The sequence below is a fragment of the Ciconia boyciana genome, chromosome 14, assembly GCF_034638445.1.
Source record: "Ciconia boyciana chromosome 14, ASM3463844v1, whole genome shotgun sequence".
Lineage (NCBI taxonomy): Eukaryota > Metazoa > Chordata > Aves > Ciconiiformes > Ciconiidae > Ciconia > Ciconia boyciana.
The window spans coordinates 17,408,369-17,433,867 of record NC_132947.1 but is presented as its reverse complement, the minus strand read 5'-3'; the positions used below and the strand labels follow the sequence as shown (position 1 = coordinate 17,433,867).

At 49.9% G+C, this 25,499-nt stretch overlaps 1 protein-coding gene across 4 annotated transcripts in view; it reads left to right on the top strand.

The window, feature by feature from the left end:
- The window catches only part of RALGAPB (Ral GTPase activating protein non-catalytic subunit beta), a 67,287-nt gene extending 52,703 nt beyond the window's left edge, over window positions 1-14,584 (top strand). For all 4 annotated transcript variants that reach the window (XM_072878846.1, XM_072878842.1, XM_072878844.1 and 1 more), the window contains exons 24-30: window positions 341-506; window positions 3,627-3,749; window positions 4,494-4,630; window positions 5,427-5,535; window positions 7,835-7,913; window positions 8,472-8,620; window positions 10,375-14,584. In XM_072878846.1, coding sequence (XP_072734947.1) covers window positions 341-506; window positions 3,627-3,749; window positions 4,494-4,630; window positions 5,427-5,535; window positions 7,835-7,913; window positions 8,472-8,620; window positions 10,375-10,568 — 957 coding nt within the window. In that variant the 3' untranslated portion in view covers window positions 10,569-14,584. The remainder of the gene's footprint in view (window positions 1-340; window positions 507-3,626; window positions 3,750-4,493; window positions 4,631-5,426; window positions 5,536-7,834; window positions 7,914-8,471; window positions 8,621-10,374) is intronic.
- The last annotated feature ends 10,915 nt before the right edge of the window (window positions 14,585-25,499 follow it).

Below are 25,499 nucleotides of genomic sequence, written 5' to 3'. Positions count from 1 at the left end.
TGCTAATGCAGGTTGTAGACTGAACAGGTCTGTGGTTTATCCCTGATGGGTGGATAAAACCAAAATTGCCCTTTCTAGCAGTTTTATTAACTATGTTACAGGCTTCGGCAATGATGGCAGAAAGACAAGTTGATCAAGTAGGACGTTGCCAGGCAGGATGGGAGGATGCTGGGCAACGGGGAATAGTGTCCACGTAGAAAGCCTGGGGTTCCAGGCTTGCTGAATAGCTATATTTGGGCAAAACCATGTTGGTGACCCAATTTTAATTTAAAAAGTGGGGAGGAAGAGAGCTGCTTCCTGGAGTCTCCTGTACCTACCCCAGTGCTGCTGGTTGTTTCAGATCCTGAAGAACATGGAGTCTTCCAGAACTGTTCAGCCGCACTTCCTGGAGTTCTTGCTGTCTCTTGGCTGGTCTGTTGATGTGGGGAAGCACCCTGGGTGGACTGGCCATGTCTCAACAAGCTGGTCAATCAATAGCTGCAGTGATGAAGAGGGACCTGAACAAGGTGAGACATAGTAAATGGTGTAATATTAAATTAAAATGTTTAGGCTCCTTTAGGAGACAATTAATTTAAAATTTCTTGTTCCTGGATACCTATCTAAGCACTTGCATATTTTTTTTCAGATAAATGCTGATGTTTAATATTTACACATTCCTTTCTAGTAAATTAAGCTTCAAGTCAAAGTGAGCAAAACTAATGTCTATATGTTGTTGGGAGGAAGTAGCCTCAGCAAGAAATACCTCTGTGCTGTATTTTTAGCAGACTTGATGAGTCTTTAATATATTATCCAAAACCAGTATTCAGGTGAAATCGGATACAGATTGTGCTGCATATTGGCAGACAGACTTGAAATACTGTGCAATTTTTAGTGTTCTGTAAGTAGATTAAAATGAGATGTTGACTAATAAGTTAGCCTTGTAATCACGCTTGGTAGGAATTAATGAAAACAAACTGCTGTTTGTAGGTCACAGTGGTTGGAGCCCACACACAGCTCTTATGTCCTGCTTAATTTACTCTGCTTTTTTCCACTAGAGCAACTCCTCCTCTGGGCTTGTCATATACCACCCTCTCCCCATTCTGTCAACCAAAATAATCCTCAGGGTAGTGAATTGCTATCCCAGGGTGGTGAACTGGAGGTTGGCTTAGTTTCTGCCTTGAACAACTTAATTGGAGTACCTGGGATTCTGACAGTGTCTGGGTTGGTTTCAGTGTGGTTCATCGTCACTACTCCAAGGGCCAGGCCTTTTCTTAGTGATCTTCAGAGCCTCAGCCTTTTGCTGTGGGCCACACAAAGGCATTGAACAGGCTGGTCCAGCTTGTTCAGCATCTTTGATCTGGCATTTGCATCAGGTGCAACACCACTACTGCTGCAGTTGCTTAAGCAGCGCTCTGGCTCTGCTTTCCCTTCACTGTGCCTTAAAAATGTTCTTCACCTGTTACTGGCCAACTAAAGGCTTCTGTATTCATTTGTAGATTAAAACTACAAATGATAGAAGGCTTGAAATCTTGGGGAGAGGTTAAGAGAACGGAGGTATGGCTTTCTCTGAACAAGTCAGGAGAGGTTACAAAATGGCCAGATCTTGGTTTAATTTTCCTTTGAGGACAGGGTCAGATTGTGCTTTACTCAGAGGCAGAGCCTTCTCCCTTCCCTTGCGGCTGTGTGGAAGGCAGCGCCCTAAATTAGTGAGGTAACCTGTTTTGATGTGGGCTTTTTAACTTGGATTTTTTTCAGCCATTTGGATTAGATCAGACCACCAAATAGCTGAATTAATTCAACATATTGGGGGAAGAAGGAACAGAAAAAGCATTCAGAGATGGGAGGGAGGGAGGGCTACTTCTAATCTGGTTCTGCTGTTGGAAAAATCCATGAGTGGAGTTGTACCTTTAGCAAGCAGTGGCTAAAAAACTTAAATGGTATATTTAAAGTAGACTTGGATCAACTTGTGAAGATTGTTTGCTTTTTCTCCTCCAGTCTTTGCTGTGACTAAAGCTATCTATTTTGTTAAATGTATTTTCTCTTTGTGGATGTCTCTGATTAAAAACCCATTCAGGAGTCTAGCATCCTGGCTTGTATGAGAAATAGCGTGGCCAGCAGGACTAGGGAAGCAACTGTCCCCCTGTACTCAGCACTGGTGAGGCCGCACCTCAAATACTGTGTTCAGTGTTGGGCCCCTCACTCCAAGAGAGACATTGAGGGGCTGGAGCGTGTCCAGAGAAGGGCAACGAAGCTGGTGAAGGGTCTGGAGCACAAGGCTGATGGGGAGCGGCTGAGGAACTGGGGTTGTTTAGCCTGGAGAAAAGGAGCCTGAGGGGAGACCTCATCGCTCTCTACAACTACCTGAAAGGAGGGTGTAGAGAGGTGGGGTCGGTCTCTTCTCCCAGGTAACAAGTGACAGGATGAGAGGAAATGGCCTCAAGTTGTGCCAGGGGAGGTTTAGACTGAGTATTAGGACATTTTACTTCACTGAGGGGGTTATCAAGCATTGGAACAGGCTGCCCAGGGAAGTGGTTGAGTCCCCATCCCTGGAGGTATTTAAAAGACGTTTGGATTAGGTGCTTAGGGACATGGCTTAGTGTTAGGTTTATGGTTGGACTAGATGGTCTTAAAGGTCTTTTCCGACTTAGATGATTCTATGATTCTAGAATAGCTTCCAGTAAGACGTGAGTAAAATAAATTCACAGGCATATGCTTTGGTTTTGTTTCCCTGGACACCCCCAAAAGCAAAGAATTTCTTAAACAGTTGGGTTTGGGTTGTGGTGCTGCTCCCTAGAGCTACTGACTGGAGATGCAGGAATGCTTCCCTGACTGTGAAGCATGGCTCAGAGGCTCCTGTGTGCCTCTGGCCACCTCTGTCAGCGTGCTGAATTTCACTGCTCCATTGGTTTTGCTGAGGCAGCTATCCCAGGAACGCTTCTGTAAACTGGATCAGAGAAATAATTCAGCTTAAAGTCCTTGCTAGTCTTTCTGGAGGTGGTATGGGGAAGGAAGAAGGGGGGATGGGGATGTAATTTACTTACAGCATGGCTCCACCAAAGAATTGTTTTCTCTTTGTACTGTGAAGGCCTGATGTACTGGCCAACTGTTGATGGGAATAAATGGGGGCTGAGAATGAGGAGCTTTCTTGCATTGGGTTTGATGGGAGATAGCCTTTTTCTAACTCTCCTTGGCAGAAGAAAGGACATAGAGGAGAGTCTGTAGAAACGGTCTTGAATTCTAGAATAGTATTAGACTGAAGTTATAAGAGTTAGAATCCTTTGGAAATTTAATGACTAACTGAATGATGTCTGTTAGAGGGAATGGTTAGAAATAGCTACTAGGTCAATTCTTGTGGCAGGTGTGCTTACTAGACTACTCAAACTGAGGGAAATAGGGTATGTAGTACAATGGAAATATGTTCAGAATAAATCTTCTCCCAATCCAAAATACCATTTCCTTCAAGATTAGAAAAAAGTTTATCTGAGAATGGTTATTAGCCATGAGATTTGACTGTGAAATCTTCTCATTTTAAAATGTGTGATTTCTTCTCATTGATTGCACCTTCTATTTGAAGGTCTTCTCCTGAGGCAGTGTATCAAGAAGTAGAGTTTCTTTTTTACTAAGCTTTCCTTTTATGTCCATTTCAGATGATCTAATTATTTCAGAAGATGTTGGGGCAAGTATCTTCAATGGGCAGAAGAAGGTGCTGTATTATGCGGATGCCCTGACAGAAATAGCTTTTGTTGTCCCATCACCAGTGGAGTCCCTAAGTAAGATAACTTTGTACATGCTGTTTACAAAAACCAAAACCACATTTTTTGTTAGAGAGCTTTTTCAGAAGCAGAACCTAAATAAGCTAACTAGTAGTGTGTCTAGCAAGATCCTTGTCAGAAAGCTACTGATCTTTAAATTACAACATCCTAATCCTTAAACTCCTTCCTAAGGTGGTATCTGTTCTATGCCCCTCTTTCTCAGTCTAAGCCTCAGTATGTGTCCAGGTTTGCACAGCAGTATTGCTGTTACACTGGGTGCATTAGGTTGGACGTATGGTTCACCATCAACTGGTGATGCAATTTTTTTTTCCTCTCCTGTCTTGATGACATGCTCCTGCAGCACGTGGAGGAGCACGTGCACAACTGGTATGTAGGTGAGCAGCAGCTTTCACAATGTCGTTTGCACACTAAAACCAGTGTGCAAAAGTTCCCTGGAATAAAAGGGCTGTGAGGAAATGATGGCCGGAGGGAGGAGGAGACTGTATTCCATAGGAAATGGATAGGATACTTCTAAATCCATAGTGTGCTTTAATTGCTGTCTGTTTCTGGAATAACTGGCAGTTGTCAACTGCTGAATACTCTTCCTGCTTTTGAGTGCTATATTGACTTGACCATAAATCTATGTATGTATAGATTCAAAAACCTGACAAGCTTTTTTAGTTTCAAAACCTTACATATGATGACAGTTTAGGTTTTTTGGCAGAAGAAAAGACAACCCACCCTTCTTCTTCTGGCTTACAGCTGATTCACTGGAAAGCAATGTCTCTGACCAAGAAAGCGACTCCAACATGGATCTGCTGCCAGGAATATTGAAGCAGCAGCCTCTGACACTTGAACTCTTCCCCAATCATACAGACAATCTTAATCCCTCCCAGCGGGTAAGGCAAAATGTGCATTGAAAAATGGCTTTCCCCCCCAAGAAGTACACTGGTAATGCTACAGTGTTTTTTGATAGTATATGATTTGGTTTCCTAGCATTTGGAGCTACTTGTTCCTAGCCATTAGCCATTAATCTTTAACATCTGCTTTGGTCCTGCCAGAATTTGCACCTGCAGTAGGAGATTGCAAGATTACATTAATGAAATATAAAACTTAAACATGCTAAGTAGTAATGCTCTGCATACTGAAATCTTGAAATGCATGCAGGAAAAAGTTTATGCAGTATTTACAAAGTAATTCAGACTCGAATCCATGCTTGGAAATTTAGGATGGATAGACATGAACACTTTTCATACCTACCCAGTTTAAAATAGTATGTGTCAGTTGCCTCTAAAGTATCAGATGTGAAGTTGCTTTTGTATGGTAGCAAAGCATAAAACCATGAACTGCTGTAACAGATAGCAAAGGATTTACAACTGCTTATTTCTTGTAGAGAATTCACTTCCAAATGTATATTTAGTTACTGATTTAAGGTCTTTTAGAACATTAAGAAAAACTAGAACCAGTTTTTTAAGATTGAATATATTAATTTCTGTTGAATATAAATATTGCAGAGACCCAGATTACTGTTTCTCAGTGGGTCGTTCCACCGCAGCTGCCCCGTCTCAATAGTTGGCAGAGGTTGTACCTGTCTGAGATCTGAAAGACTAAGGAGCAACTGTGGAAATGCTTGTTGGATGCGTTGCTGGACTCATGATGTTTGCAAATGCTACTCTTCCCTTGTGTTCAAAACAGCTCAGTCCTACTTCCAGATCCAAGAGGGTGCCTCAGGGCCGGACCATTCCACCGATGGGACCTGAAACCAAAGTGTATGTGGTCTGGGTGGAACGTTATGATGATATAGGTGCGTAGAAGTTTTTATTGTTTGCTAAAGTAACCGCAGGGCAGGAAGCAGAGGAAAAACTCTGTTCCATTCCTCTATAAAATGCTAAATCCTTATTAATACCTGTAACCAACACTTTTAAGATTCTAAAACAGTTATTTGATATTTGAGTGGTGGTCCATGGGGTGTATGTGAATCAGTGGCATGTAGGTCTGAAGATTATTTTAGCTCTGGCAGTACATGTGAAATGCCATCATGCACCTTCTTCTTGAGCTTAACACGCAAGGCAAGTGTGCACCCCTGTTTTCGAGTTCCCCATAGCTGCTGTCTCCTCAGAGTGGGTCTGTTTTTCTTCCTTTTAAAAAAAAAAAAAAGACTTCTGACACCTGCTGCTTCTGTGCTGAAGGGATCGTCATCCTTCTGGGTTTGATGGTACCTTTGAAACTTTCTGTTGTGTTCTCCCTTGCAGGAGGGCTCATTTATTCTGTGCTCAGGGTGCCCGTTTCATGCTATGCAGTCCAGCTTCCTTTCTGCACCTTTGTTCAGGCAGGGTCCTGCTCCTCATGCAGCTTAATGTTTTAGTTTGGTGTTTCCTCTCTGACTCTGGGTACTGACTGACCTGGGAGAGACCCAGCGTTGCCCATCCTGTTACGGCCATGGCATGGACAATGGTGGGAAGCTGGCTACTAGGCTTGAGGAGTCCTTTGTCCCCAAGAGCTTCTCGTGTGCTGGTTCTAAGCTATGGCCTGGCTTCAGCACTATGCGAGAGCCTCTCTGTACTGGCTTAGCCCAGCAGAGCCTGTAACACTGGCCAGTAACCGATGCTTTATTCTGTCTTTGATTTCTAATCCTGGTTCTCAGTCTGGCAGTAAGGGTGGACCTTAATTAAGCCCTTAGCTCCTCCCAGAGGAAAGCAACCAAGACAATGGGAACAATCAAGAGGAAGCTTCCTGTAAAGCATAGGTGTAAATTCTCAAGACCACTTTGTCTACAGCACATCCCTCAGAGCTTTACTGGGATTAGGAGGTGAACATCAAGCTCTGCAGCATCATTTCCTTATCCAGACATTGGCCCAGAGGGTGTTCCCCTAGCTCCAAGAGTCCCTCAGATGCTTCAATTCCTGGACTGGTGTCCCTGACCCACTGCTTTCTTGGGTGGCAGCTAAAGCCAGCTCACTGCAGAGACAGCAACTGTGCTACACATGCATGTTTCTGCTTGGCTGCTTCTTTCAGCAGCTGTAGGAATCTCCCAAAGCTCTGGGCCTGAAGCTGAAGAAATGAGTTTGTGAGCCTCAGTAAGCATGGCAGTTGGATTTGGGGGGAGGGGGGAGCTCATGAAAGGGGCTCCTAGCCCAGAGGCTTTGCCTTATGCTCCTTATGTTCTTGGCTCTTGCCTTATGCTTCTGGTACATATTTGAATCTGGACAGTGGAAAAGCTGTCACTTTGTAGTTTAGGCTATCGTCCCTGTGCCAACTGCCTGCCCTCCCTCTTGCTCTATCTCAAAGTACTTCCATGGCCCTCCGTGCTCTCCCTCTGCTAGCTCCAGCTTTTGTGTATTCTTAGCATCCCAGCTCTGGCAAAAGGTGTTTTCGGGCCTTATACTCTTTCTGCTGGAAGAGGCATTGGCACTGTCCTGCTGTCTGAACTGTACTTTTGTGAATGACTCTCAACATCTGTCTCGGTTCCTGCCCCTAAACAAGGCAATGGGAAGTGCCACATCCCCTTCCAGGGATCCGAGTTCTTAGTTCCTCCTCCTGCACCTTCATTCTCCAGTCACTTGTTACCAAGTGCATAGCAGCAGAGTTGTAGGTTACGGTGAGGATCTACAGAGCTTGGATTTGAGGAATGATACCATGTTTGTTGGAGCGGGGCTCAAGGGAACTGTAGATGTTGAGTGGTGGTATCATTTGAAATTCCCAGCACTGTTCTTAAGGTGGATTGCTTGTGGATAGGTGAAGATGCTGTTGAATAATAATTTGAAATCTCTTTTTGTGATTGAAGTACTTCATCTCCTTCCTGCTTTCACTGTTCCTCTAGAGACTTTGATCTTTGGGATTGAGGGAATTGAGGGTTTGGGACATGTGTTACCTAATCTGTTGAACGCAGGATGGCTGAGGTGTGTCTATACACTCCATGAATGCTTAAGCTTAAAAACAAAGACAGACTTTGCATCACTAGCAGTGCAAGAACATCTCTGGTATAAATGCTTGAGGACTGCATGGTTTTGACTGATGATAAATAATCTTTCTTTCTACGAAACCAAAAAGAACCCCAAAAACTGGGGTAGATAAACTTTATTCAGTGCATCCTCTTCTTACAGAAAACTTCCCCCTCCCTGATCTGGTGTCTGAGACTAGCACTGGTGTTGAAACTACAGCCAATAGTAGCACTTCCCTAAGGTAAGACTGCTCTTATTTTCATTATTTTCTTGATTCTTGCGGACAACAGTTTAGGCTGCACTTTAGAAGAAGTCATGACTGAGATTATTTGCATTCTTCAGCTTTCACAGGCAACCCTGAAAACTCTAGGCAGTCATATTAAAGACAGATGAGTTTCCTCAGTGGATTCTTTTTTGTTGAAAATATGAAAGAGCTTTTCATATCGCTGCAGTTTAAACATAAATTAAGGAACAGAAAATGTGTAGCTTTTATCTTGAGTCTGTGATTAGCCTCCCTCCTGATTTACTCCCTTGTGAGGTGGTTAATGCTGCATACGTGTTGTGAGGCTTAAAGCCCTGTCTGCAGGACTCTCAAATTCTGTGGTGACAGGAGGTCATAGAAACAGTACAGTTGCTATAACCCTTCTAAAGTCCAGAGGATGCACACAGGAGTCCTGCTGGTTTAGCCACAAGACATTTTTTAACATTCTTTTAACACTTAAAGTGGTCATTTTTCATCTATTGATTAATTGAAACAGTGCTATAAAACTGATTTAACAGTTGTGGTTTTTCCCTTAAGATCTACCATTCCTGAGAAGGAAGTTCCTGTGATCTTCATCCATCCTTTAAACACTGGCTTATTCAGGATAAAACTACAAGGAGCAACTGGGAAATTCAATATGGTTATCCCATTGGTGGATGGAATGATAGTCAGTAGGAGAGCTCTTGGTAAGCTAAAGATTTTTAGGAACATTCATGTTTTGATTTTTTTTTAAATAATAATATATCTGCAAAATACATGGGCTGGAATCTTTCATTGGAAAAAGTATTGGGCATGGCAGAACAAAATAAAAACACACTTCTTGTTGCAACAGTGGTAGCAGGAACAGCAGAGGGAGCAGGTGGGTCAGCACTTAGCTGACAGCATAGCAGGGCTCCGCTGCGATTGTAGTAGGAGAGAAGTGAAGGGTTGGAACTAGTAACAGTAGAAGGAAAAGGTAAATGCCTGTTATTTAGATAAGAGAGATCAGAAATGTGACCCTAATGTTTAGCATTGAGAGCCAAGGTGCTGGTGCTAGTTGACTGCCAAGAGGGTACTGCTGAATTTTTGGACTGTGCTGGCATGCTGTGTTTGTTCCTTCTGTTTTAGAAGCCAGATAGTGATTAAAAGCCACAGCAATTGAGGATTTTCTAATGTGTTCAATAAAAATACTTAACCTACTATGCAGGCGTGTGTTAACAGGGGGTCTGTGTGTGCTCTCTGCCTTTTCCTGTGTTTCTGGATGGATTAATGGATCTGTGTTGGTATCGGTGCTACTACAGAGTCAGTAACTGGAAACCTCACTCCAGTGACAGCAATTGACAAGACAGAGCGAAGTGAATAAACGAACATTGGGATACTTGTACATAACCATAAAAATAATGTTGTAGGGGTCTGTTGGGGGTGACTTTCAGGTTCTGGTTTTTGCATGCTTAACTTAGTGATGTGGAAATAGAAGCCAGACTGGGCCTTCAAATAAAACTTGTGAATTCAGCTGATGACAATGGCTTGTACTGAAAAAGAATCAGGTGTGTGTTCCTAGTGTTGGGCTGGTTTTTCAGCTGCATCAGGACTATTAATATAATGAAATTTGTCTCTTCTCTAAGTTCAGCAGATGTGGTTTGTGTGCAGTCAGGAATCAAGTCCTCTAAATAAGGAAGACACTGTTTCTGCCTGTAAGAAAGTGCTTGTGAAACAGCAAAGGGGTTAACGGACACTTGCTTCATTAGAGGCATAGGAATTTCATTTCAGAATAAAATAGAATAAAGTCCACTGCTAGCTTTGACCAAATGTTACTGCTTTGGTTCCTGACCTTCTCCTCCCTGCCATATACAGCAGTATGAGTTACAGAGAGGTAACAACAGTGGCAGAGCAGTGAGGGGAAGAGCAACCTGTTTCCATCCACAACCTATCAAGTCTTTCCTCATCCCCTGTTCCAAAAGGAAGGCTCTGCAATTCCTACTGGAAAAAAGTACCGACGGGTACTTTTTTCATCCTGAAGGCTCCCCTGGCATTACCCAGTGCAACCCACCTGAGCTCTGCATGTCCTCGTGCTGCACGGCCAGGGGCTGTAGTACTGCGATTCTTGTATTAGCTGCCCTGGATTCTTTCCTCTCTTGGTCCTGACGGTGCTGTTGTGGGCAGTTGCTTGGCTCTGGCAAAGCAGAGAAATCTTCCTCCTCCTCCAGCCAGTTTAGGGTACCACTGACTTAGTCCCTTTCTTACTCATTTTTCACAGTAAAATGTCCTTACAGGCCTGGAGACCATGGTTATCTGTTATGAACTACTCACTGAGAAAAGTTCTTGACTTGGTGGTGCTGAGTATCTCCCCTGGGTTTCTAGATGGGACAGAACCCAAAATTGTCTTTAGCTGCGAAGCCAGCAAAGGGGCACAGGCTTGAATTTGTTTAAACTTGATTCAAATGTTGTTTCTTTTTTTCAGGTTTTTTAGTGAGGCAGACGGTAATAAATATTTGTCGGAGAAAGAGGCTGGAAAGTGATTCATACAACCCCCCACATGTCCGCCGAAAACAGAAAATAGCAGACATTGTCAATAAATACCGGAACAGGCAGCTGGAGCCAGAATTTTATACCTCGCTTTTCCAGGAGGTTGGGCTCAAGAACTGCAACCCCTAGGTCATTATCCTTCCAGGACAATTAGATCAGAGCTTGGTGGCTACAGTAATGAAAACAGTTAAATAACAACAACAAATTTCCTCAGCCCTCTGGAATTCAGGAAATCATATTCTAGCACAAGTCAGCAGATACCATGTGGGAGGAATGAGAAATGAATCCAAAACATTGCAGCTGGGATATTGACTTAATTCACCTACCCTCAAAAGATTACTTAATTCCAGTCTTCCTGGATGCTAGCAACATAATCGCTTCACCCAATCATCTATTCCAGACTAATTAGGAACTGTAAGTTTCTCATTCTGTGAGAGGAAAACAATCAAAACAAAGCCATCTCTGCATATAAGGGTGGAAAACAAAATACAAACAAACCTGCCTTCAGACATCTTGCTACACCCACGTGTTAAAGGAGAAGGGAGCAGGATCTCTCCTTTGAGGAGAGAGTCTGTTTCAGAGCATTAACTATCCCTGCCAGAACTCAAGACACTTTCAGCCCCGCTTCAGAGCTCAACAGAAGATCCTTCACTGCTTGTAACCAATTCGTGTACCAAAAGCAAGAAGAGGAAAATTGCTTGGAAACATCAGGTCACGAAATTCATAGCCAAGATGCTGTATTTTACAGTTCCCTCCGTGGCTGGGAGTGAGTCCGTCTACACAGGCGATTTCTGTCATGCTGACAACAAACACCTGAAATTACCTGACTTTCCAACATAAGTTGTTACTAGATAAGAGCTCTTGGTTATATAAAAACAAGGTTATGACTTTCAGGTCTGTTGCAAAATGTCACATTTAATTTTAGTAGCTTGTTTTTTTTAATTTTTTTTATGCAACTACTTAATTTATTTTGAATTGTCTTTATCACCTACTTACCGTTTCCATAAAAAGCCTAAACATCACTTGCTTTCCTTCCATTGGATTGAAATCTGAGATTCTGGGACTGCCTCCTGCCTGATATTTATAGCATAAGCAGTTTTCGCAGCTTCTACAACACTTTTCAGAAGCTCCTGTTAAACAGACTAAAACAATTCGAAAAGAAAATTCAAGAATTCTTCTTTTTCCCCATTAACTTGCCATTCCATGGAAGCCACTTTGGAGTTATAATTTAAAATTGTTTTGAATCTACTGTGCTTTCTCATGCTCAGCAGTGGTGGTTCCCTTTCACCTAGGTCAGAAGTTTTCATTTTCAGGTTGTGGATTTCACGTGTTCAGGACTTGAAGGATGCGCTGGGAAAAGATGTTTACAACTACAAATTTAATATTGGGAATATAAAAGCTGCAGTGGGTGCTGGCAGCCTTGGGAGTGCTCTCAGGCTCCCAGCGCAATCTTAACTTGTGTTGCAGTAATGAATCATCACTGGTGCTCCCGGGTAGATGCGGTTTGTGATCACTGGCAGCAGCATGTGTCCCTTTCCTTCCAGTAAGCAGGTACTGTAAGAGTATGAGTGTGAGCAGGAATTTGGGGAGCTCCTCATGTTATTCCAAAAGTGGTTTTACTAGCTTTTTAATATGCATTGCAGTAATAGCTGTCAAGCATTTAATTTTGATATTTCAGAGTTACTTTTTGCAACAGTTCTGATCTGAAACAGTCTTAATTGTTTCATTACAACTTACCTGCCAAGGACATACCCTGCTCCTGTCTTTTCATGTGGTTTTTCACAAAGCGTTAATGGAAACACAGGCCCCTAAAAATACATGTGAAAGGACTTTCAGGATGTCAACCAAAGGGGTTTAAGGTGATGTGCTCGTTGCAGGGGACAAGCACAGTAGCCTCTCAACTCAGGAGCTCTGGATTTTGATCCAGATGAATCACAAGTGGAAAAATGAAACCACATAAAGAAAACTACTGTAGAAGTAAGCATGATGGCTGGCCCGCACTTGCGTGATGCCCAGGTTGCAAATGGCAGGAGGAGCTGCAAGGCAGTGTTTGGGTGTATTGGCAAAGCTGTGAAGGGAAACCGGGACAGCTTCATTCCTCTGCTGAACTCTTGCCAGTATCCATTTAATGCACGGACACTAAATTTACCCACATTTTGTATGTACCTATTGGATCTAATTAATGGCCAAACACACTAGTCCACTGATTTAAAAGGCATGACCAATGCATGTGTAACAAATAAACATACTGAGCAATCAAATGTCTGCACATCTTCAACAACGTAACAACAAAACCCACATACCATAGCTAAGTGTATGTTAATATGCAAAGTCATTGGTTTATATAGTAATGAGCTGCAAAAGATACTTCTTTCAGGCATTCGGGTACAGTTGGTAACGTAAAGACGTGTGCATTTGGGGAAACCCCGGATATTTTCCGCAAAGTCCAAGATAGCCAAATGGACTGCCTGAGAATTTAGTTGTTAACAAGGCCTGTGCTTGGCTGAAGAATAGTCTTGGGTCTATTTCCCTGTTCATCTAAAACATGGGTATGGCACCCACTTGAGCAGTAACACCCGTGAAAGCAATGCAACTTTTCAGAAGTCTTGAAAGAAGGTACCTTTTGCGCACACTGTTGCTGCTGGCCCTACTGCTGGGGGAGTAGACGTTCATAACGTGCTTAATTTGATTTGTCAAACCAGCTGGGTAACACGTTACACACTGGCCATAAGTGTTGGTTTTTGCTATCTGGAAAGGTGAACCTTCAAGAAAGTCGCAGTTTAGTATAAAAATGTTGCGATTACAGAAACGTGTTGCCATCCCACTTGGTTTGGATGCCAGTCGCAGCATCCAAACCCTTGGCAGACCTGTGCTGGTGGAAGGTGTCTGCAAGGAGTGTCCCTCCTTCCCCTGCGCATGGAGAGGTCTCTGACTTAATGATAAAATGTAAAATGCCAATTTGGGAATGAAATCCTTGTCCTGTCAGTGGCCAAACTCTGATGGCTTCAGAGCTAGTCCAGGGTACAGCCTTGAGGTTTTTTTTTCCCCAAAGGTTAGAGCAAATGAGATTCATTTCAGTTGTGATTGCAAGAACATGTTAGTCAAGAAGACAGACTTTTTTTTTTTTGCATCACAAACTGCTATATTGAGTTTTCAACTTGACAACTTGTGTGGCTTGGGTTTACGTTCCTATTCATTGGAGGTGATGAGCATTGACCACTTGCTTTGTGCGTAGCGTGATGTTAGTCTAGGCTCCACAGGTAACATAGTGCTGCAAAAGCTGAGTTTTGCAAATGTTGCATAATAACTAAACTGAGACTTTCTCTTTTCATAAGACCTTTCTTTTTGGGTTTATAATTCTGCTTTAAATGATGGCATCCTTTAAATGGTGCAGAAAGAGGGGGGACCATTGTCACCTTGTTAAACGCAGTGATGAAATTACAGAAATTTTAGTACCTTAATAAAGACTCTGTTTTAAAGAAAAGCGTTTTTCTTAAAGGTACTTTTAAAAAAGGCATCACAACCTTACAGCAAGCAGGAGATGGGAAGGACAGCGCCTGTGGAAATTAAGGTGTCTGTGTGGATAGCAATGTGTGCACGAGGCCGTAGGGAAGAGCAGCCCCTTGCTGCTCCACTGGCTATATGTGCTGGGTTCTCCATAGGTGACTGCTTTTCTTTCCTGCGAGGTTCTGCATGCCCAGAAAGACAAGAGAACTAAATTTCAACCTAACAGACAAATCTGATGTGATTTAATGATGGTGTAATTGAGTGATGTCTTTGAAGGCAAACACAGACCTTTTCCACATGGATTTTAGCAGGAGCAATTAGAAATGAGAATGCCGGATACCATGTGCTTCAAATCATATACAATTTGTATGAATTTCTGTATGTTGCCAAGACATGATCTTTTTGTTCTTATTGTATTTTTCTGTAAATATTCCTGGCGCTAAGTTGTAAAGTAAAGGCAAAATGTAAATATGAAGATGTGAACTATGTTCTCTTGTCTCTAGTACTTTATCTCTTATTTGTTTAGGGAAGGCACACAAAGGCTTGTTTGTATTTATGCCAATTCTTTGTCCAGGAGAAACACATCAAATATTGAATGTAACACAGTTAGTCCAATAAATTTTAAAGATTCTTATCTAGTAACTTTGCAGTTGTTGATTTTTAATATTTTTCCAATGCCTTTGGTTGAAATTAGCAGCCAACAGAGATGTTTCCCAGGGAAATAGCAGACGGATGTAGTAAAATTGTGCACCCTCTACTACGCAGCAGCTATGGTAACAGTGCAGCAGCTTATATTTAAGGAAATCACGTTGCATCTCGATGGTGTGGGGAATGAAAACATGGAAACACAGCTTTTAAAGGGAGACCCGATGCTCCTGCAATGCAAATGTTCTCCGGTTACTCAATGTGCTGCTTCCTCTCTCAGGCATAGGTCCCCTTGTGCAGCTGGCTTTGCTGGCACCCTGCGAGTGGAACTGGGGAAGCTGCTGCGATAAAGCCGTGCAGTTAAAATGCAGCGCGGAGTCCTGTGAGTGTTAGAGACAGCTCTTATTTCTGTGCAGAGTGAGGATAAAAAATTAGACTTCTCAATTGTTTGGATTAGGAGAAGAGCTGGGCAGCAGTGCAGCAGCGTCCTGTGTCCTGCGAAGGCGATGCACCCAGCGAGCTCTGGGGAATTGGGAAAGCTGCTGGAAACCTGTGGTCAAGGGCAGGGTTTGTCAGCGTCGGACCAATAAGCCAAACCGCCCACTGCCCCTCTCCAGGCTCCCCAGGGAGGCGACAAGCTCTGGCTGACTCGCCGTGGGTTCCCTGGGTCAGGGCTGCGGTGTTTGGTCTGGCAGGACCCTGCCTGTGTCTCGGCGGAGGCACCAGGCAGTGGTTACCTGGTAGTTACCCTGCATTGCCTGTGGCACTTCACAGCAGCTCTTAAAGTGAGATGCTGCCTTCCGGACGTTAGCCTTTCGTGAGCTGTCCACATGTCTCCTTACCTGAGGGCTGGAAGAAAAACACTGAACTGACCATTCCAGAAACCTCAAACAGGGCAATGTGAACGTTGGTTTTCCTGCCAGCTCCCCCTCTGATAACTTCAGCAACTCACCACGTTGCTACCAGGGAAGGTTAAGGGCAACTCCCACACTGATCTCTGAAGAATCACAGAAATGAGTGATAAATAGTTAAATATCTTTCTCTGCAGGCCCAAAGTGTAGGGCCAGTAGCAGAGAGGGCTCACTTAAGGAAAGCTCACTTAAGGGCCTTGGGTTGTAAGTGCCTTTTCATCAGCAGAGCCCACAGAAATGGGAGGTGTTGGGGGGGGGGGCTGTGTGGGTGTGCGGTGGTGGCCAGACTGCAGCTTCAAGCAAACCCAGGAGCTCAAAAGCAACTCAAGTGCCTCCTTCTGTGCCCGGCTTCCTTGGGGCACGAGAGCCTGGCTGGGAGCAGCACCAAGGAGCAATTTGGGTGGCTGTTTTTCTATTAAAGCTCCTCTCATGCACTGAAGGTATTTGATGCTGAGGCAGTAAAGAGTCATGAAACTCCTGTAGTGCACCGGGGCATCATTTTGGAGGCACCACGCAGACAATTGCTGTAAAAGCAGGAGTAACAAACCCAGGGATGGAGGCAGGAGTGGCCGCAGTGCAGAGCAGCCCAGGGACAGTCAGCCTTGCCCTCTCCCATTGCCAGAAATTAGAATTAATTTCTAATTCGCTGTTAATTGAGGGGAGCTGATCCATGGGGCATGCACCCCGCAGATGTCCCGCACCCAGTGTCTGGCCCAGCCCGGGCGAGTGGAGGGGCCCAGGACCTTTGCCCCGGGGAATGCAGATTAGACGTCTCGTCCCCAGCACCGTCCGCAATCCTCTTCATCAGCTAAATTCCTATAAACTTGCTGAGTGAAAGCTGGAGAAACACTGCACGCTGACGCCCAATACACCCGTTTTTCTCACCGCAGCATGGCTAGTTCTGACCACAAATGGAACCAAATTGCATTACAAATAATTTTCCAGGGTGAAATGTAATTTAGTTACTGCTTTAAGCCAAGAAAATATTATTTGGCTGCTGGCAGTGAACATGCGTCTGTTGGGAGGGGGGTAAGAGGCTGAAGGTGGAGTTGGGCTGAGCCGTGGCTGCAGGCACCCTCCAGCGCACCCGCTTTGGTGGTGGGTGTCCCCCAGGTGTGGGTGTCCCCCAGGCCAGGCAGATGCTGATGGGGTGTCCCTGGGCTGTGCTGGTGCTGCCAGAGCGTCCCTGGACCATGTCGGTGCCGCCGGAGTGTCCCTGGGCCACATCAGTGCTGCTGGGATGTCCCTGGGCTGTGCCAGTGACACTGGGGTGTCCATGGGCCACACTGGCAGGGCACCCCAGGGCTGTGGGTTGGGTCATCGCCACGACAACGGGCCCCATCACCAGCATCAAGGAGGAGGGCAGCGTGTTGCCGTGGCAACCAGGAGCATCCCGGGGGTCTCGGTCCTGGCTTTCGGCTGGGGCGACAACGTGGCTTTGCATGCCGCTTTGGGGGAAACCCCTCATTCCCAGTGCTGCCCCAGAAGCTGCAGGCAGCACCCGGGGCAAGGCAGCGGCCGAGGGGAGCTGGGTGGAAGCTCACCCGGGTGCACGCGAGGTTTAGACCTGCTTTCTGCTTCCAGCGAGAGCAGTGATATTTTCTGCTTTATTACGTGCGCTGTGTCAAAAACACCTGCCCCGCACACGGGGGCCCAGCTCTGCCTTTAACCCAGACGGGGGTGTGATGGGAAGAGGCGATGTACCACGGCTCTGGGGCTCACACCAGGTTTTCTTACAAAGGTTTTACTGGGAAAGGCAGAGATGGGCCAATTCATCCTGGCGGCAGAGGGAAAGGCTCGCTGGGCTGCCCCCAGAGCCAGCGCCGGTGGGACGGGAGGAGCCGCAGCGTGTGGGCACCACCACCTTCGCCAGTTCTGGGGGCAACAGGCTGCTTTCGGGTGGTAAAAGCGCTCCCCCCCAGGGCAGAGCCCCAGCAGCAGCAGGGGCGTCGCCCAGGGGCCGGGGTACGGCACCGGCACGGGGGTTCTCTGCTCCCTCCCGGTCTCCTCTCGGCCCCAGCCCCGCACTGGGCTTTGACTCCCCCAGCACAGGCCGCCTGTGCCCACCCCCAGCATCCCCAGGAGCATCCCCAGGGAGCTGTTACCCATCAGCACGTGCTTTTCCTCCCCCTCATTCCTGGGGCTGCCCACAGCCCTGGACCCCCACGTGCGGGCTGCGGCGAGCCCTGGGGCTGCTCCGCGGTCAGCGAGGCAGAGGGGCCCAGGGCAGCCCCCCAGCCAAGCCGGCGGGAGGGTGGTCCGCTGCGGCCCCCCTGCCCGGCCACCCTCCTGCCCGGCCCTGGGGCGCTGCAGGCACGGCTGGGGGGTGGAGGCTGGGGGGGCCGGGGGCCCCGAGCAGCCCCTCTGCGGCACTCCCGCCCCCGCGTCCCGCCAGAGGCTTCCCCGAGCTGGCGCTGGGACGTGCGTCCTTTCAGGCAGGGACAGGGCCGAGTGCCCCCACGCTCCCCCAACAGCCTGTGATGGAAGCACATTTGACGACATTATTAAATGATTCAGTGCATTTTCTGCCTCTTAAAGTACTTAATATACGTGCCTGTGTGATTCATTATTATTATTATCTAATAAAAGATTATCTGACTCACTTTCATGTTTCTTCCAATTACAAATTGAAATTGTTCCCACTATGACCTTGCAGCTGCTGGATTTTCTAAAATTAGCCATAATGATGCATTTTACCAAGATAATTAATTAGCTAAACTGAGAAAATTGAGTAGTAGAACTGCTTCACATGCTGCTAATTATCTTTTATTATGTCATCTTTACATGCAAATAAAGAAATATTGTGATTATTTTAAATACTGTTTTCATTAGCTAATATACTTGTTAGCATAGCGATGGCTCGATTCTTCCTCGGCAGCAAGAGCCCTTGGGGACTCTGCTGCTTATTGACTGCAGGACTCTTCCTTTCAGATTAAGAAAATATAGTTACGGTCCAAATTAGGTTTATTTTGTCGATTTATTTTAACGGCGGTGATGGCCAGCAAGCGGGAGGGTGTCGGAGATGGCAGGAGAGCCAGGAGCACTGAGGGCTCCAGCTGAAAGTCGGGGGGCTCCCAGGCGGGGGGAGAGGGTGGGGCAGGAGTGCTGCCCTCCCAGACTCCTCTTCCTCAGGGGCCCTCCTTGCTCAGGATGTGCCCCGTGATCCCAAGCTCCGGTCCAGCCATCCTGGAGCACCCGGAGCAGCTCCTGGCACCTTGCGGGAGTCTGGAAGCGGTTGGGTGGGTGCAGGGCAGGCGCCGTGCACAGTGCTGTGCGAAAACCCTTCCTATCGGACACCATCCACGCAGCCACGGGCACTTCAGGGCAGCAGCATCGGTGCGGCGGGGAGCCTCGCATCCCCCCGCTTCCATTGGAGGTTTCCTTCTCCAAGAGCCAGCTGGTCGGCAGAGGCTGGCGCGGGATGCTGAGGCCCCCCCCCGTTGCTCCCCAGCACCTCTGTGCAGCATCTGCTGGGTTTTCTGCCCCAGTTTTATTTTGTCCCATCCCCTCTGTCACTGGGACCCCGCTGGGGTCCCCTCCCCACGGGCCCAGGCTGGGTCCTCCAGCCAACAGCTGGGAAAACGTCGCCTGCCTTTGAGAAGCGGCTTTCGGCAGAGCCACTGCTCACCCTGGGGCTGGCAGGGTCCCACCCGTGCTGCTGCCTGCTGCTGGCTGCCGGCCTTGCCCTGGAGCAGGTCGGGCCACGGCGCTGCAGGTCGTGTCGAAGCGGGTGTCGGCGGTGGGCAGGAGCCGCTGCGTTTGGGGAGCCCGGGACGTGCTCGCGTGCCCGCTGAGATGGCTCCTGGGGCTCGTTTCCAGTTCACTGCTGGCTCACGGGTGGCAGCTGTTGGGGGGTTTGGTGCTCCTGGCCTCGGCTTTGGCACCTGGGTCCCTTCCCTGGCACGGGCAGGATGGGGCAGGGGATGCATTTTACTCCCTCCAGTCTTTTGCTCATAAATAACAGCTATAATTTATACCAGTGGGGGAAAGAGCTCTCTGGGCAGGTGGCTTTTCACAGCCTTATAACAACCCAGAAGGGTGAACAGGATTTGAGAACTCGTCACAGGGATACTTCCTTCTGGCTTACTGGTCCGAATGGGTCCGTGCTGGAGACGCGGTGAAGGCAGCACCGCAGAGTGCCACGGTGTCACCAGGCGGAGGGGGCCACAGTGCCCCGTCCCCTGGCCGCTGCAGGTACAGCCCACGCCTTCAGCAGCTCTAACACAGCGTCTCGCCGGTGCATTGCGCACCAGCACCAAGTCACAGCCGGCAGCAGGGCTACGCACAGAGAAAATAAACCCTGGTAATAAACCTGCCAGGGGCTGCAAGGCACCAGGGGGGACAGGCTCAGGGCTCGACGGGGCATGTGGGGCCCTGGGGGCGGCTGGATGGAGAAGCAGGGCTGGGGCGCAGCAGGGCCGGACGCCGGGCATGGCCCCAAAATGGTTTATGTTGGAGCTCCTGGGGAGCGCAGGCACAGCCCTGGGTGTGCCTGGCGGACGGGGCAGCGGTGTGTGCCACGGGAGCGGGGAGCAGCCCGGCCCCGGCACGGCTGCTTGCTTGGTGCCCAGGAACCGCAGCTTTCTGCCGGGAAGTGCAGGCAGGCAGGCAGGGCCTGCTGCCCCTGTGGTCCGTGCCAAGCCCGGTGAGCCCCGCACTCCCAGGCAGAGCTACTCCAAAACCTCTAGTCTGAATATTTGTCCCCTTGAGGACACTCCCGCAGTGGCACGGGCTCCATCCTAGGAGATGTGCAGCCCGCTCCAACTCCACAGGTGACCTTGCTTTGGCCAGGAGGGGGGACAAAGCATCTCCTGAGGCTCCGTCCAACCCAAAGGACCTCATCACCCCATAAGCCTGAGCCCTTGAGGCCCTCGGACCCCCATGCCATCGCGGCATGGCACCTGCCCAGGAGACCCAGCTTCTGCCCGGAGCCAGCGCCGGTGCCGGTGCTGTGGTCAGTGTAAGAGTGAGGAGGGGCTGGCGGGGACAGTGGTGCCCCTGGCAGCAGCCACTCCCCCTGCCCAGGCATTCCTGGGGACAGATGCACCCAAGTGAGTGGGAGCAGATGTTGGCTGTGCCAGCCACCCCACGGGAAAACCCCTGCAACACAGCCGGTGACTGCCAAGCCCGGTGGGCACAAGAGCACCACAGCCCCTGCTGCCACTGCCGCAGCTGCCGGCGTCTGCCATCACCCACTGCTACCTTCATTTCTATGCACAGCTTGAAAACTGCCTTATTTGAAGCTCCCATGTGCTTCAGGAGCATCTTTTTGGGCAGAGCCCCATGTGAGCTCTATCACCTGCCTCTCGGAGTGGGCAGAGCCCTGCTCCTGCTGCCTGCGTCCGGTGGCATTGCCTGGGACAGCCAAAATGATGTGTCTATAGGTCCCTGTTCACCATGGTCATGGTTAATAAACCCCAGATAGCTCCACACCAAGGAAAGCTCCTTATTTTCTGGTGGTAGCAGCTGGGCAGGGAGAAGGATGGTGGCTGGGACGGGCACCAGGTCCTTCTCCAGCTCCTGGCCCACCCCAGACCCAGAGTTTCTGTGCTGGGGCTGAGCTCGTCCGAGCGGGGTCAGCCTGGCCCTGCAACCCCACACGCATCCCTCCAGCTTCGCAGGGTCCCCCTGACCACTGGGTCACCCACATGAAGATGGACCCTGCCCGGTCCCGCTGCCATGGGACACCTCCCTGGGACAGAGAGCAAAAGAAATGAGCTGGAATAGTGACAAGGGAGGTTTAACCAAAAAACTGCAGGGGAAAGCTGAGCACCTTGCTGGGAGGGGCAAATCAGAGACACGGAGCAGAGTTTTTCTCACCACAGTTTGAAAGTGACCCTCAGGAGCTCAGGGCTGCAGGTCCTGGGCAGGATGGGCTGGGTTTCGTCCCTTGGCTTTGCTCTCCATGAGGGACAGGGAGGACGCAGCCCTCCCCACACAGACCCTGCTCCATCCCTACCTACTGATGGTGCTTATAGAATCATAGAATCACAGAACAGTTTGGGTTGGAAGGGACCTCTACAGGTCATCTGGTCCAACCCCCCTGCAAGAGCAGGGACATCTTCAACTACATCAGGTTGCTCAGAGCCCCGTCCAACCTGACCTTGAATGTTTCCAGGGATGGGGCATCTGCCACCTCTCTGGGCAACCTGGGCCAGTGCCTTACCACCCTCACTGTAAAAAATGTATTCCTTATATCTAGTCTGAATGTGCCCTCTTTTAGTTTAAAACCATTATCCCTCGTCCTGTCGCTGCAGGCCCTATTAAAAAGTCTGTCCCCATCTTTCTTATAAGCCCCTTCTCTTCTCTAGGCTGAACAACCCCAACTCTCTCAGCCTTTCTTCATAGCAGCGCTGTTCCACCCCTCCGATCATTTTTGTGGCCTCCTCTGGACCTGCTCCAGCAGCTCCGTGTCTTTGCTGTGCTGAGGGCTCCAGAGCTGGACGCAGCACTGCAGGGGGGGTCTCACCAGAGCCGAGCAGAGGGGCAGAATCCCCTCCCTCGTCCTGCTGGCCACGCTGCTTGTGATGCTGCCCAGGATACAGTTGGCTTTCTGGGCTGCGAGTGCACATTGCACGCCAGGAGCCTTTTTCCCTCAGGAATACTAGAGCTTTTCTGCCTTAAATTTCACATCCACCGCGGCGATGGCTGGTGCTACTGTTTCTGAAACACTGATGATAATTACAGGCTGGTTTGCCCTGGGGATGGGATTAGTTATTTGGTCCAGAGCCAACACGCACATCCATCCCCTGCATGTTCCTGGCGAGGCTGGGGACACCATGGACGTGGGGACACCCTGGCGTGGCCGTTTGCAACCCACAGCCCCATCTTGATTCTGCAGAAACCTGTTGCAGCAAAACTGTGCTGAACTGTGTCCCGGTGCCAGCACAAACCCCGGCACGGCAGCAGCTCCCTTTCCCAGGGAGAATAATGTCATGCTGTTAGGAATTCACATCAGACCAGACCCGCTATCACTCTGAAAATAAATTTCTTCGTAATTTTGTGTAATTAAGTAGTAATTCACTCCCTAAGCAGTTGCTTAGCCGTTCAGGTTCTAAGCAATATTTATGGCTGTTGACTGCCGTGAGAGAGGAGGTCGGAGCGGAGCACTGCTGTGCTGCTGCACTCAGGGCTCTCCGGCGGTGGGGACGGCGGCGGGGGCCAGAGGGGACGCGAGGCGGTGGCTGGCGCCAGGCTGCCCCAGGACCCTGGGGATGATAACTGGTGGGTGCTGGGTCTCCCGGGGCGCTGCTCCGTGCTGACCCCCCCCCTCGCCGCATGGTGGGCAGGGACACCCTGACTGCCTCTGCAGACGGGGTTTGATGAAGCTGCACGTCCCCAGCCCAGCTCTGCGACAGGCAGCCGGTGCCAAGGCCCCGGGCAGCGCCAGCCTGCCCGCGGTGGGGAGGAAGGGGAGCCCCAGCCCCACTGGCAGGCAGGCAGGGAAGGAGTCGCTGGGTTTTTGTTTGACTTTACCCGTGACCTTTCAGCTGGAGCAAAACCTCCCCTGGGAACGCCGGGGGCCAGGCGCAGGCTGGCAGCAGGGCAGGCAGCCCAGGCAGCTCAGCACCAGGAGCTGTGACGCGCTGGGCACCGCCGGCAGCACCACGGTCCCATCCTCCTCCTGCGCCAGCAGAACGCCTGGGGATGGAGGAGTGAAATGGAGAGGGAACACGAGAGGCCATGAGCTGCCCGCGCTGCCTGCACTGCCTGCGAGCAGCAGCCCCAGCTCCAGTCTCCCACAGCGCAGGGCGGAGAGGAGCATCCTAATTACTGCCTCTAATTACGATAGCGAGTGACTCTGCGAGGGCTGTGCGGCCACCTCTGTCCCGTGCCGCCCCCCCGCCAGGCCAGCGAGGCCATGGGAGCGGGGACACCCCAGCACGGCCCCGCCGCAGGATGAGGCCCCGTGCCGGGGGACATGCTGCTGCTGTCGGGCACCCCTGGACACAGATTCGCTTTTGCTGAAGCATTTTTAGGATGTTTGGCTTCAAGATTTCCAGCTATGAACCCCAAACTGCGGTTTTATGAATGTGGAGAGGCAGCATCGACCCGCGTGGCATTTTGTGGCAGTAAGAATGAGGGCACCGCGCTGGTGTCGGAGCAGAGGACATCTCAGAGGGGTTGATCCAGGCTGAACCTTGGGCAGCCTGAAGGTCTCCCTGGGGGGCAGGGTGCAATGCAAGGTGCAGAAAGTCACCCCAGGGTTAGCAAAGATTGGCTCGCTGCCCGATGCAGCCATCTCTGCTCCGGACCCGGGTCTTTCTCTATTAATATCTCCCCTCCAGGGAGACAGAAGGAGATCATGGGTGGTGAGGAGACCGTCGTGCCAATGGCCCAGCCCGGCCCTTTGTGTTACAAACCAAGGGCTTCCTGGAGCCCCAGAGCAGGAGAGCAGAGGTGCTGCCAGTCCAGCCATGCGCCTCTTCCTGCACAGGGCTCCTCGTGGCAGCTCAGATGGCAATAAAACTGCCATGGCGCGTGGCCACCTCTGAGCTGCCATTGACCATGACCGCACAGGGATGGTGCACCTGGGGAATGGTGCTGACAGGGATGGCGCACACTCGGATGTGCTCATGGGGATGGTGCACACGGGGGTGGTGCAAACCGGGATGGTGCTGACAGGGGTGTTACAGGGGGAGCAGTGGCTGCAAGCTGCTGAGATGCACCAGCGCGACTGCTCTCATGGCGGCACGAGCCCCAGCCTGCAGCCAGATGCTGGCTATAAAAGCCATCAGCGTTCGGAGGGGCGGCAGCAGCTGACGAGCTAATTTTGTCTCACTGGGTGCCACACACCAGCCCCCTCGTGTACAGCTGCAGGAGCCAGGGTCACCCAGGATCGGGGGGCCAGGGAACACAGGGTCACCTTTGGTGAGCGGTGGGGCAGGGTGACGGCTGGGGACACTGCGGAGACGCAGGGGAGCATGGCCACCTCCCTGCACGGTGTCGCAAGGTGTTCTCCTGCGTGTGCTGCAACCTTGGGCTGAGGTTTGGGTCCTTCAGGGTCCCTCAGCCTGAAAGGGCACCAGGGGCTCCTCAAAGCACATTCGCACCCCCAGCCCCCCGCCCCGTTCCCCTGGAGTTTGCCCTTGCTGGGAACTTGCTGGAGGTGGCTGCTCCTCATGCCCCTATTCCTTCCCACCTGCCTGACCGGTCCTGCTGGAAACCCACACTTTCGCCCCAAAAATACCTGTCTGAAGTTTTTCTTGTTTGCTTTTGCCTTGCCCCGTCCCTGTTTTCCTCCTCCCCCACAACTTATCTGCTTTGGGCCCGAATAAATCCTGTCCTCCTGCCCTCCCTCCCATGGGACGGTGCTGCCAGTGACAGCACTGCATCACTGTCCCCCCTGCGAGAGCCCGCCCGACAGGGACAAAACGGGGCGAGTGAGGCCCTTCCCTCACGCCAGCACCGGGCTCAGTAATGAACCGGTGCTAACTGACACCCTCATGGCTCTGGGTTTTGTTCTCTTCAGTGGCCGGTGCTTAATGAGCCCTCGGCACGGCCGTGCTCTCAGCGTGGCTGTGCCCGTGTGCTCCCAGCACAGAGCATCGGGATGGGGCTGGCGGGGGCTCATTTTTCCAATCCTCCCACTGCAGACCCCTGTCTGGCAGGGGACGGAGATGCTGCCGGCAGCCTTGGCCCCTCGACAGGTGTGGTGGGCAGGAGGTGACGGCCTGGCCGCTCCCTGACTCAGTTTCCCCATTAGTCACACACAGCTGATGCCCCAGGGCCATGCCACGCATCTGCCGGGGCTGCATGGTGCCAGGGTGCGCGGTGCCCAAGGAGTCTTGGGGTGCCATTCCAGGGCGAGGCCCCGCACCAAGCCAGGCGTCGGTGACCGCAGGTGCCAAACCAGCCCCTCGCCTGGCAGTGGGGACAGGCAGCTGCTTGAAAGGCAGCATTTAGGCAGGCAAGAGGCACGCGGCGGGGGATTTACAGCTCAACCCTCTGCCCACATGGAGAACTGGAAATATTCAGTGCCATTAGTTTCTGCTAA